Consider the following 13,417-nt stretch of genomic DNA (forward strand, 5'->3'; position numbering starts at 1 on the left):
GTTAGCAGAGCACTAAGGAACATTTTACATTATGGCAAGCAGAACAGACACAGACATTGTTGCCACATCTGTATAGAAGGAATATAGTCAGATCCAACTTCACATTTCTGAAGTGTAAAGCAAGAGGAAAGCTTTACAAGAAGGTTTTATTATTCCATTTTAAACTTATTTATTTGTTTCAGGAAACTTTACCTTGGAATTATCATGACTGTGTATGAGTTTACAAAAGGTGTTTAGCCATCTCCAAATCAGACCATTCTCAGGTCTCTCTCAGAACAATGCAGTGTGACATTATTCTGTAGTTTTATCTAGTTCTATTTGACTCATTAGGCTCCCAGAAGCAGAAGGGTAATATAGTTCATGTTACTGCAGTCTTCCTTTCTCGGTAAAGCCTTTAGCCTTAGAAAAAGAAGCTTCTTAGGTTTCAAGGGCTATTATTAAAATGAAGGGTGCATTACTTGCTTTAACTCCCTGTAACCACATTTAAAACACATATACTTTCCCCCCGTCCTGCCCACCCTGTTTGGTCAAACTAGGCCTTCATCTTCTCATTAAGACATAAGTGTATTTTCTTATGTTACACAGTGACGTATTTTATTCACAACCCACCACATCTCCATTCCCCCCCACTCCCCAACCTTCCCACACGTAATCAAAGATACTAATAAAAATACAATGTAACTGGAACATACTGAAAGCAAGAGCACTTTTTCAGTAAACCAACATTTATGTTTCTTATATAATCATGCAAAGCTGAATGAAAGCATGTTTGGTTATAAGCAGCAATAGCAGCAGCTGAAGTCCCCTCTCAAGCCCTTCTTACTCAAATGAAAGAAGGTATCTCCAGACAATACTGCTAAGCTTTTTATTATTGCAAGAACATTAGTTGTCTTCAAAGTTTACGTTAAAACATTGCTGAGTAACAGGATGCTAAAACAGACATCCCTATTCAGGGACAGTGAAGCAGAAGGGTCACACTGAAAAAGTGGCATTTTATCCACAGAATTTAAAGACTGAGAGGGGTTGTTAGAAGCTTTTGGTTGCTGCAACTATACAGAGGCCCAAGCAGCTCAGCAGTGCTTAAAAATGAAGAAGATAGAGAAGACAACATGCAAGAGAATTTCTGTCTAGTCAGATTCATATACCTATCAAAATTCTCAGTGGGATTGAAGTAATTCAGCAAAAACATATTCTTTTCCCAATACATGATATTTTTCCTCTAAAAACCGCCCTCAGAAACAACCAAGAATGTTTGAGTCATTACATACTCTGTTTGGGGGGAAAAACAGGATAAAGTTTTCTTTTTTTTCCCCCGATAGACCAATAAGACAATTAAAAAAGAAAACAAAAACTAAAAACCTACTCCTCCCAAGCACTCTTCTACTGTAAGGCCAGAATAGACAGTGCAACCTGACAGAAATCATATTGATCGCACTACAGTGCGTATTCAGGACTCTCACCGTTCCTTATCAGAGTAAGTCTGTCCCCAGAGAATTCATTATTTATGTCTGTACATAATTAAACCAGTAGATGTAGATACAGCATTCTCCATTGACCCAAAATAGTGCACAGAACCGCAGCTGCTATCACCTGGAAGCAGAGTACCTTGTAAGGCATTACTGAGTCATTCTTGAAATTTTCTGACTTTTTCTACCTATTGGGTCAAAACACTGATCTGAAGAAGGGATTTTATACAGCTTTTTAAAGTGACTTTTATTCTGTTTATCCTTTCCATATCTGAAGGTTGAAAAGTCACTAGAAACTATCAGTCTCTCATTATATTGTTTGATATCAAAACGGTATTTATGAGAGGGGATCTGCTAGCTGAAACTTTCTGTGAAATTAGCATCAGTAAAATAATAGACCAATATATATATACACACAATTCTATACTGATAACCAAGCCAAACTCCATTCCTTGGCCTTCTCCCAGGTGCTATCAACTGGCAGAATTCAGTTCACCAAACATGTAATTATACATTGCTAATATTACAGAAGTCAAGGGTATTCAATCCACTTAAGTAAAGCATGTGGAATGATGCCTTATCCAAGATCATGTCAAATTATATAGATGTCTTAAAGGAAATTAAAACTAGAAGGCCACATCCTTATCAACTTATTTCCCACTTCCTGTCTTCCCAGAAGGTTCTCTGCTGCTGAGGACTTCTCCATATCCTTCAGGTCATGCACATGCACAGTTTAGTAAAATGGAGAAAGAACAACTGAACAAGTGAATTTAGGAGAAGACAGGACTCATTTACTGAGCATGCTCAAATTCACTATGCACCAAGGAGTAGATTATAAACCCATACTGAACATTTTTATGCAACTATCTTCTACAGAAGCATGACATCTTAATTACTGTTTGATTGCAACTCTGATTAAGGGTAATGATTCTGTGATAACACTACATTCAATCTTTCCAAATTCTCCAGAATATTGTTTCCAGAAGAACAAATCTGAAATCTATGTAGCTCATATCCAAATATGCAAATAAATTTCATTTATGATCATCTGATATGCTTACAGAGGCTGGAAATACCAAAGTAATGTTCAGATAGAAGACTTAAGCTAGGAGAACACTGGAAAATATGTTTAGCTAAGTTTACAAGAAATTAATTCTCATCTCTTGAGGAGAAATCATGAGTCAAATTCAGTACTCAAAACCACATCTTTTATGGAGTAAAGATAAGAAAATTAATAGGTGAACTTAAGCAAAATAAATTTCTACCAGCTACTCCATCTGCTATTCTTGGCTGCAGAGCAGACATATGAAGTTCTACAGCATTTGTGGGGATAACATGACTGAGAAAGCAAGCAATAATTGTTTCTAAAGTTTTTAGAAACATGACAACCTGATTTCTTCTTGACAAGTGCTTTTTTGGCAATTGTCTTTAGAACAGCCAGCTCATTCATGTAAACGAGTTGTATGTATATGAATTCTCCATTAAAAGGATGACTGGCAAATAAAAGCATCAGCAGTTGCTTATCTGTCTTAGGCTTGACTTTTAACAGGAAACTTCATTCTTGGAAATTTAAAAACTGCAGACTAACAAGACACTATTGTAACTAAGTTGTAGCCAAATCCATTTATACTCTATACTGGCTACTTCTCAGGACTAGATTCATGTTCATCTGGTGCATTTTTTCCTTCTGTAATATTCAGATTAAACATGCTCAGTAATAGAAAGTTTCCAAGCAATCCCAAAGCTCTTGGCTATTACCCTTTCTTTTTTTTTTTTTTTTGCCATGCCAAGCAGTCTTTCACCACACAGATGCAAGCCCCAGGCCAGCCCACGTGATAACAAAAGGTAGTACCTGACCTGATGTTAGGTATATAGGGGATGTGTGTATTGCAAAGAGAAGCTAATACACCCTGGGATAGCGGAAACACACACTAGAATGGAAAGAAGTTCTGCTTGGGGATAGGGAGCCAGGATCCTCCTCCAGCAACTGCCTCACTGACTTCTGCCTCCTCATCTCTGTCCTACCCTCTGTTGTGGCTGCTGCCAAGGTGGGCTCCGGGAAGCCATGCTCAGGGGTCCTGCGCATCAGCACCTCCCCCTCTTGCTCACGTTTGATCCCTAGGTCTGTGGAGCCGTGTTGGATCGGTGAGCCAGGTATGCTTGAGTCAGCCTCGTTTGAGAAGTCAAAGCCATCTGGGATTCAACATATAACATTTTAGTGCTTTTCTATTCCTTTCTTGGCATTCCAACCCAGGCAGGGAAAATAGAAGATTTATGCGGACACGGAACAAACACAAAACACTACCCATGCTTAGTTAAAAGTTGTGAGAACATCCACAGAAAGGGACAGGTAGGCTATACTGTAGACCGGAGACTAGCAAATGAATATAATGGCAACTACAGTGAAGACAAACATGACCCGGAGTCCTGAAAACAGAAGACAGCTACTTGTTGTCCTGGACATCCTGATTCAGCTGAAGACCAGAGGTCATCAAATCCTTTTGCACATGATACAGGGAAGAAGAAGAGAAAGAAAAAAAAAAAGCGTACCACAGGAAAACATCATCCTTGTTTTCAGACCCTCGGTTTAATTTTAGGTTATTCTACTTTTTACCTTTAGCCATTTATACAGCTTTTTTAAATTAATGTTTTATACATGCAGCAACAAAGCTTTGTAAGTATGACAAAGTGATTTCAAAGCACTACACCTACACTGAATATGTCATCGTATCAAGGTAAATATTACTACATTTTTTAAAAAAAATTCATACAGTCAAGCACACTTCCGTATGACATGAGGAAAAATAAGGACTAATTCTAAGCTATCCAAGGCTATTTTATGACATGGCCCCTCTCTAAATTGGGCCATATGATGGCAGGAGTGTGGTGTTCAGCTTTTCCCACTGCCTTCAGTAGCTTTAGGTAGCTGGAACCCTATCAAGGTCTGGATAATACCATTCATTCGCTGAGATATTTGTGACAGGAGGCAGTTGAGTTTTAGTGTGGATTAAAGAAAGAACTCAAATTCTAAGCCAAACTCTAACCCTGCGATTTTATCTTCCATGGAGAAAAAAAAGAAATCTTATTGAACATTTTCCAGCTTCTCCATTTTCTCACCTACCTCATGGGTTATCACCAAATCAAAACCAAAACAAACACCCCAAATGTTCATGTTCATGCAGTGCTCTGAAGATGTAAAATACTATACATTGTTACGGAGTATCACTTTTCAAAAACAAAGGAACAAAAAAAACCCCCAACCAACTGTTCTGCAAACATTCAAACTCAGAAGCCAGATTACAGTGATGATGATGAATACAGTACAGTACAGCATTTTCTCCTGGCAGAGAAAGCTCACCTTCTCTCCTCCAGCGATGACGACGGATGGAAGCTGTTGTAATAGCAGTCCGAGAAATCCTCGGCACTGTTGGAGTAACTTCTACTTTCAGTACTTTCTGGCCTTCCTGCGATGCATCAGGAGCATCAAAGGGCAGTGAGTTCTTCATGGCATTTGCAACCTAAAATAAAAGTAAAATGCTGTACTACTACTCTCCTTGATTGCACTAACAGCAATATTAGATCTCTTGCTAGATACAGAAAGGGAAACAACCAGCAATTGTTAATTATGCTAGATCCCATCCAGATGGATGGCCCCATCCCCAAGATTCACAGTTGATAACTATGTTGAAAAGCTCATCACAAACCTAATCCCAAAAATATACCTGAACTTTCTTCATTTTTTTTGAGGTAATTATTTCCTTCCATGTTTGCCACCTGTACTGACAGAGGTAACAACCCACACAGCAAGGTCTCCATCCAAAAGAGACTGCAAAATGACATGGAAAATACCATTTATGTTTTATGACAAGAATGTCATAAAACTAAGTCACAGGCCAAGCCAAAGCAAACAGCATATGGCCTTGTACATGGGGGAGACAGGGACAGTTTCCACCCCACCCCACCTTACCACATACCACGCCCCCACTCCCCCAAACAACAACAAAAAACCCCCACCCTCAAAAACACCCTAACCAAGGGAATTAGACTGATTAAACAACAGGTACTTGCAAGATTTAAAAAAAAAAAAAAATGCAACCTAAGCAACGGGCAAATCATTAAAATGCATTCATCTTTCTTAGATGTAATTTTTTCTTGTAATAGCCTATTATAAAGTCAGAAGTTTCATTTTGCAGCTTTGAGGAGAACAAGTAATCTCTTTTGGCGTTGATGTTTTAACCGCTTCTTTAAATTTCTTATAAAATGCCTTTGTGGGATTATAGGTTTACTTTAAAAAAATAATAAAAAAGCAACTTCCAGCTAATGTTTCCTAGTTTACAAGTAAATTGTTCAAGAAGTGAACTTGTGTACCAGCTCTTGAAAAGCAAGCTAGGTCTCTATGACATGTGCAGTATTCAACAATAACAAAGTTGCTGCACACAAGATATGATTTAAAACTTTAAAAAATAAAAAAAAAAGTGAACACACCTTGATTTTCCGAAATCTTACTGACTTTATACAACGAACCAGCAATAAAAATATTAAGACACATTTCAAACTTAACATCACAACTTCACTCACAGATCTCATGTTTCACAGACATCTGATTTCCTACATGCTCTTTACTCCCCCCCTCTAATGAAGACAGTAGATAAAAGGGTCAGAGACATCTAGACTTAAAATGACTACAGAAAATACAGTTTGCTAATCTCTCTAAAATCCTACCTAGCAACAGTTCCCACCATAATTCGGGCAGGCTATTCTCTCCACTACAGTTTACAAGAAGCATTATGAAAAGCAACTTGATGTTGCCTCTAATGCACTTTCCCTTGTATCACAAAAAAAAATTGAAATTGGAAAGAAGAGTTCACTATATGGCAAGAGAAACACATTTATTTAAATACATGTGGTCTGCATGTCTTAAATCCATGTAGTCTACTTGTTAGTTTAAGGCAAAAGCATGTAAACCCTACATTAAGACACAGATAAAACTATAAGGTCAACTGTTCTGTCCCCTCAAATGAAATACTGATCTGTTTTAGAATATGCATCTTTGCAAGATACTCCACTTTTCTGACAATGCATACATACATTTTTCTTCCTTTTAGACCATGTTCTTTTTCTAAGAATAGGCATTTTGTTTATTGTATAAAGACTTGTGGTTAGCTGATGGAGTAGTATCAACTTAGCACATCACTACAATCAAGCATTTCCTAGTTTTACGGTGTAAGCAAAATTTTCATAGGTTCCCCTCAACCTAGTGACAGAACTAATGCACTTTCAAACCTCATCAATAATGTCTTGATATTCTGAGGTTGCCAGAGGCCTTGCAAATGTAAGGGACATCCAACAAATTCCTTCAACTCCCAAAGCCCACATATACCAAGTCTGCTTAACTAATTAAGTTGTCTTTCGTTTGCATTTACAAAAACATAAACTATGAAAAATCTACTAAACCACTGGAACACACCCTACTGGCAGAACTTTGCATTATTTGTCTTGTGAAGATCTCAGACAACGTTTGAGAAAAAGACTGTATCAACCCATATGTCATGCCATAAAAACTCCATGAATTGAAGGTGTTTATTTGCATTATAATAAAGTAAAAGTGACTTTCCTATAAATTACAATATGCAAACCATCCAGCAACCATGAGAAGAAATGAAACTGTTTCAAACAATAACGCTACAGATTACAGGATAGTAACTAAATCAAAGACTTTTCACTTCATGGGGGGCTGGTATGGCTGCCATACAGCTGATCCTGATCTCCAGTGATCCTGTAACTCCCCTGACTTCTTGTCTGACTTCTAACCAGCACAAAAGATTATTGGCACCATCACAGAAATGCTCATTACCATTCTGCCTTCCACTTGTCCAACATTGATTTGCCTTTTGCTAGTCAATTGTCTCAGCCTCAACACTTGTTTAACTGCTCTCCTATTCACACATAGGCCTTTTTCTACGCAATCCTCTTGAAATGGTACAAACTGCATTCACCCTATCCTTGATCACATTAAAGACTTCAGAAATTCATTTCTGCTGTACTGAACCAAGGCAGATAAAGTACAACAGTATATAATGGTTTGCCTTCCCATCTTCTACTCACTAGAGTTGCACCCTCTTTGAAATAGGTTCCTTTCTTAGTATACAGGATTAAAATCTAAAAATTAGTAGCAACAGGACCAGAAAAATGACAGAGCACTTCTGCTTGTTGAACCTTGTAACAGCTGGCCCTTTCTAACAGCACAAATTGTACTTCTGCCCACTGAGGAGAACCATAAGGAGATAAAAATCAATGTAACAGCAGAACTTTGAAACAATCTAAACAACCAGTTTGAATGAGTCACAGCCCTTCTCTGACAGAAAAAAACCAAAACTGTGATCCTTCAGGATGCAAAAAAATCTTGCTCACTATGTCTAATCCAGCACTGAAAGGCAGGAAAACAAACAGCACAATTCAGACTTGGCAAGCCAAGTCTGCAACTATTGATGATAAAGGAGGGCTGGTTTCAGGCCAGACATCCACTCTTGCCTACCAGGAAGGACCTCTAATGAAAAGAACATCCAACAAAAGCACTAAGTACATCAGTAAAATACACTGGATCAAGGTGCTGTCACAATAGGGACTTGCTGATCCATGCTTCTCGTGTACTGGGCTAAGAAAGCCTGTGTGCCTCTGCACTGAATACAGGGATTTCCATCTGAACTGAGTGCCGAACTCTTGTGTTCAGAGGAAAAGACTGACTGACCGGAACTGAGCCACTCCCCATGTCCAGGCTATCTCTGTAGTAATAACTAAGTTTTGGTGATTATTTTCCCTCTGTAGAAACTCCCAGTTTTCATGACTATGAAACCAATACCCAGTGTTTGTTAATAGAGATACTTTTCCCAGAAAAAGTCTCTCCCTTGCATTACTTCCTGTCCTTTCCAGTGCAGTCTCTGGGTAACAGTGAAAGACGACCGCTTCTACATTACAGGTATTTCATAGCTTTCTAATTCTGTTATTTCGGTTGGCGTTTTGTTTGTTTGTTGTTTGTTTGTTTTTATGTTGCCTGTGGACTTTAAACCTGTTTAAATAAGAACATGGATCTACTATATTGTCAAAAAATATTTCTCCAAGAGACATACCCAAACACAGGAACTGTGATGTTTCTCATTGTAATGAGAACTGATGGTATTCCCATAATTATACAAATAGCTTCAGTACAGATAAAATAATCCTAATGCGGGGATTTGCCTGAATATTAAATGGACGTCAAAGAATTTGCTGCTGTTAGGAAATTCTAGGCAGAAGCTGAACTTGAAACTTATCTGGCATGTTCCACAGGCGATGTTTTATTTGGCGCCAGTAGTTTTAAGTTTAAAGTACACAATTTTATAATGCTGCTAAATTATACACACCTCCTGGAGAGTGCATTGAGGTCAAAGGACTCCAGCCTTTGAAAAAGTCAAATTGCTTGAATATATAGCATGAGGCCAAGGATATGCAGGTCATTGTTTTTATGAAACTGACTATTTCTTAAAGCTGCTTTTAAAAAATTGCGGTAAAACAAGACAGGAAGCAAGATAATGATCAAGAGTATTATGGAGAAAACCCCACAGATGTGCCTGCACACATATGCATGAAGAACCTGACAACTAGGGAAGGGAGAAAAACTGATAATGGCATGATGTCACCAACAGCAGACAGTGGGATGAAGCAATAGTAGCTTTGGAAAAAAACGAAGACATTCTGGAATATTCTTATAATTAGAAGTAATCTCTAAGGACAAACTGATTAAAAATGAACAATGAGAACTGAAAATTGTCATATCATTAAATTTCAGATCCTCCTACACACCTTTTAAATGTAGTAGTTTGATAGGGTGGCCAAATTCAGCAGGTTCAATATTTAATTTAAAACTTTCAATCTGATGGAGCAGTGAGTCAGTTCCAAAAGGAACCAACTATTATAATAATTCAATGGATACCAAGTGTTTAAAATGCAGCATTGTCAGAAAGCCTGTAGATGAATTAATACTGGCTGTAAAATTTATCAAGAGAATAATTCTACGTAATTTATTGCAGAAGAAAGGGATCTCAGATTGCCACATAAAGATTTTTCCCAATCCACTCCTTTCTCAATTATGTAAAAAGCAGTGAAATTTTACTGCTCTTAGTTCATAGGAGCCCTAAAGGCTTCTAGCCACAATTCAGATGCAGAAACTGAGACAATAGTCTATTTTACTTTATTTTCCTTAATTTTCCCTCCTTTGATCCTTATTCCTACATCTGACAAAAAATAAAATCCCTCCATTTCTCCTTATCCTTCCCAATCACATCCACCTGCATCCAGCCCAGTTTCACGACTTCTGCCGTTTCATTTCTCTCTTTTTCTGATCAGAACAGCAAGTATAGTGGGAACTGAAAAAAAACCCCAACAATCAGAAGAACTCCATTCTATTGCTGCTCCTCCAAAGAAAGTAAAGATTAAGATCTGTGACTTTGATCAATTAAAATCTGACATTGACTCTGGAGCTGATGCTCCTTTTAACTTTCAGCTCTATCCTGTTGTTGCGTTTTCTACTGTGTTACCAGTTAAACCACACAGCATATTCTCAGCTCTGCTGAAGATCTAGAAGCAAAGAAAACACCTTTTTTGCAACCCATGTCCTATGATATATAATCATTCAGTTAAACTTCTTTGAATCACTCATCAGCAGCTTATGCCAAAACAACATAAACATTTTGATCCAACTGTAATATGTTAGAAAATCCTAGCTTTCAGCATCAATGAGTCCTATGGGATCCCAACACCCTAGCTTAATACTCAAGCAGAAAAAGTATGGTATAAATAGCTATGTTGAAAACCACTTGCATTTGGGAGTGCAGTAAATAGCCACAAATGCTTTCATTACCAGTCCACTTCAGAAACACATCCATACTCCTCTTAACCAAGCCCATAAATTGCAATGGATTGTTCCTTACCAGCAGAGGCTGTGAGTAGAGTTCAAGCTGTGCTCTGTAAATTATGTCCTCCAATACCTCCTGGCCAAGATCCCACTGACCATTATATCTAAAAAGTAAATAAAGGTATTTATCTTTCATATCTTATGAACTCACACTTGTCTTTTTTTTGCCCAAATCCAGCTCTTCAGTTCTTTGCTTATGTAGGAAGTTCATCAACTCTATATACACCACAGTCCCTTCACTGCTTTTAAAAGTATAAACAAAGCATTTTTTTATTAATCTTGTTGGTGTAGCCAAAAAGCTGCTCCCTGTCACCTCCAAGCAAGACAAAATTGATGCCATAATCAGGACAAACTTAAAGAACTAAAAAAATGAGGTCAAGATGTAAAGGTTAACACTACTTAGCAGAACTGAATTTCCATCAGAAATATATTTCTTCTACCTCAGAAGCTAATGACATTCAAGAAGTCTGCACTTCATCAGGTTATCTTGGCATCCAAGCTCATTACACTTGTGAACAGAAGGTATCTGATGGTAGCGGAAACTTGGGAAAAGATGAAGCCAGAAGCCTAACTCTCCTCAGCACCTACTGCTGGCCCTTCACCACCTAATTCAATGCTGACAAAGATATTTTCACATTTTCGGTTGGCTGAGTGAGCAATTAACGGGAAATATACTAATCAAGTTATAAACTTGTGTTACGAGTTTAACTTTTTTTCAGTCATTAAACAACTAACGTTTATATTCTAATTCATGTGAACCCAGACCTTTCTCTTTATACAAAAACCCCATCCACTTACATGGCATAATAGACACCTGTCAGCAACTGCACCATGAAGTCAGGGTCTAACACCACTCTACCACAATGTTCTTTCCAGCGTTTCTCATGCTGCCGTGGAAATCCACTCACACACAGCCTGAAAAAAACACACCACTGTAACAAAATGTTAAACCCACAAAGACTACAAATGTCATTGCATCACAGAGATTTTAGTTAATTTTCAAAATGTGTTTTTCAAAATATAAGTACACAACATAGAACGTTGTTGCTCTCTCAACCATTAAAGGAGTTTTATAATAGTGCGTTGAGATGTGACATGCTGATAATCCAGTGTTATTCCATACAGCCATTAAGTCCATCTGTTTTCTTCCAATCATAACCAGCTTCTAAAGAGCGAGGGTAGCAAGATGTTCTACTGCCAGTCACCAAGCAGGAGACTCTCCCCAAAATTCAGTAACCAAAACCAACTTTCTTTAAAGGAAACATTTCAGTGGTATAGAAATGTGCCATCTCCTACCTAATGCATGATGACAGCATGCAATCAGATTTTACCTAAAGTTGGATAACACAGATACTATATTCTTGAGAATTGCTCTCAGCTGCCTTCTAAAAAAAAAATACTTCTGACCCTTAAAAAAGGGCCTGCCTTCCCATATACTGCATAGCACTGAGTCTCTGTAAAAAACAGAATCATTTATTTGTAACTTTAATATCTGAATCCTCATCATGGAAGTAACACAGGGCCACTAATACATAACTGATGCACTGTTTCAACAACAACAAAAAAATTCCCAGCCTATGAAATACTGTCTCTCTTCTCTACCCAAAGAATGGATCTAATTTTCAGATGCAGGAAAATTCAACAAATTTGGCAAATTTAGCATAACCAGAACTCAAGTGAAGATGATGGCAGTATACCAAGAATTAACCCATTCCCATTAGAAACCACAGGAGAAAAAACAGGCTATAATCTTAACTGTATGTGTGTGTTACTACAGAATATATGTTGTTAGAAGCTAGTCTGATCCTTCCTTGCTACACAACTGAATTGCATGTAATGCTTTTCTTTCATGGCAGTACCATGGTGAAGCAAACAAGCTAAATCAAAAACCATTTAAAGAGGTTCATCTGTTTGGAGGTAGCAGGAGAGAGAATTTATCTCATTTTAGATAAAAAATGCTGGTAAAAACAGGCATATCATATATATAAAAACAGGGAATATCATATATATTTGAGATTTTGCAGAACAAAGAGCAGGGATCTTTGCCAACCAGATACTTCAAAGACTATTCAAGTAGAAGGTTATACAAAGGGCATGTGTAAGAGTTAGAGAAATCCCAGTACTGAATTCTCCAGAAAGTGAGATGTTATTATCAGGGAAAAACCAGAAAGGAAGGGAAAAAAAGGGGGGGCTGGTGGGTGGAGAAACAAACACCAAACCAAAGCAAAAACTCAAAACATTGGGTAAGCACTTCATATAAATCATCCTCAGAAGCAAGACATTAATATTTGGAAGCAGAGGAAACAGGTGGTATTCCTCACAGGATTTTTAAGCTGACCATACTGAAAAATGTCCAAAAGATATGTAAATCAAATAAATGCAAATCAGTCTGTGTAGCTTCAACTAATTTTCCCCCCAAATTGCTTTTTTTTTTCTTTCCAAATAACAATATTACATAACTAGAATGAAAGCCCATGCAGTAGTAAGATTATCCATGTGTTTTTTCTGTATGCAAGCACAGCTTCAAATTTCCAGTTAAGTTACAAGACTAACCAAGAGTTAAATATATTAAGTTATTAAACACAAGTAAATTAATTCTTTTTTTTTTTCCTGGATGAATATTTAGAAGTCTAGATGCACCCTGCAAGACTATTTCAAAGGCAAGTGTCTCACCTGGAACCCATCCTGCAAAGTGATTGATAAGAAGAGGCAGGCATATAGACAATAGCAGAATTGTAGCACAGCATAAGAAAGCTCAGCACCTCAAACCTGAAAAGAGACAAGAGCAAAACCTTGTATGGTTTAAATTCTTAATATTTCATCAGAATTTAACACAAATATTCTACAACTCAGTCTCAAAAAATATCCCACAGGAAAAAAAATGTCAGAAGTAAACACACAAATCCTAAAATCCTTTCATTATAATTCACTAACTTGAAACAGGCTATTAAAGGCTCAGTATTAAACACTTAAAATTATTATTACTGAAAGCCACTAGCAT

The 13,417-nt window shown here is 37.4% G+C and overlaps 1 protein-coding gene across 18 annotated transcripts in view; it reads right to left on the reverse strand.

The window, feature by feature from the left end:
• The window catches only part of HYCC2 (hyccin PI4KA lipid kinase complex subunit 2), a 61,114-nt gene that overhangs the window by 9,364 nt on the left and 38,333 nt on the right, over positions 1-13,417 (reverse strand). For 17 of the 18 annotated variants that reach the window (XM_074872853.1, XM_074872865.1, XM_074872866.1 and 14 more), the window contains 5 exons: positions 13,090-13,185; positions 11,215-11,331; positions 10,433-10,520; positions 4,825-4,984; positions 3,492-3,659 (listed from right to left, as the gene is read on the reverse strand). In XM_074872853.1, the coding sequence (XP_074728954.1) occupies positions 3,492-3,659; positions 4,825-4,984; positions 10,433-10,520; positions 11,215-11,331; positions 13,090-13,185 (629 nt within the window). The remainder of the gene's footprint in view (positions 1-3,491; positions 3,660-4,824; positions 4,985-10,432; positions 10,521-11,214; positions 11,332-13,089; positions 13,186-13,417) is intronic. The other variant, XM_074872867.1, reaches the window with a different exon arrangement.

The sequence above is a fragment of the Strix uralensis genome, chromosome 6 (assembly GCF_047716275.1).
Source record: "Strix uralensis isolate ZFMK-TIS-50842 chromosome 6, bStrUra1, whole genome shotgun sequence".
NCBI lineage: Eukaryota > Metazoa > Chordata > Aves > Strigiformes > Strigidae > Strix > Strix uralensis.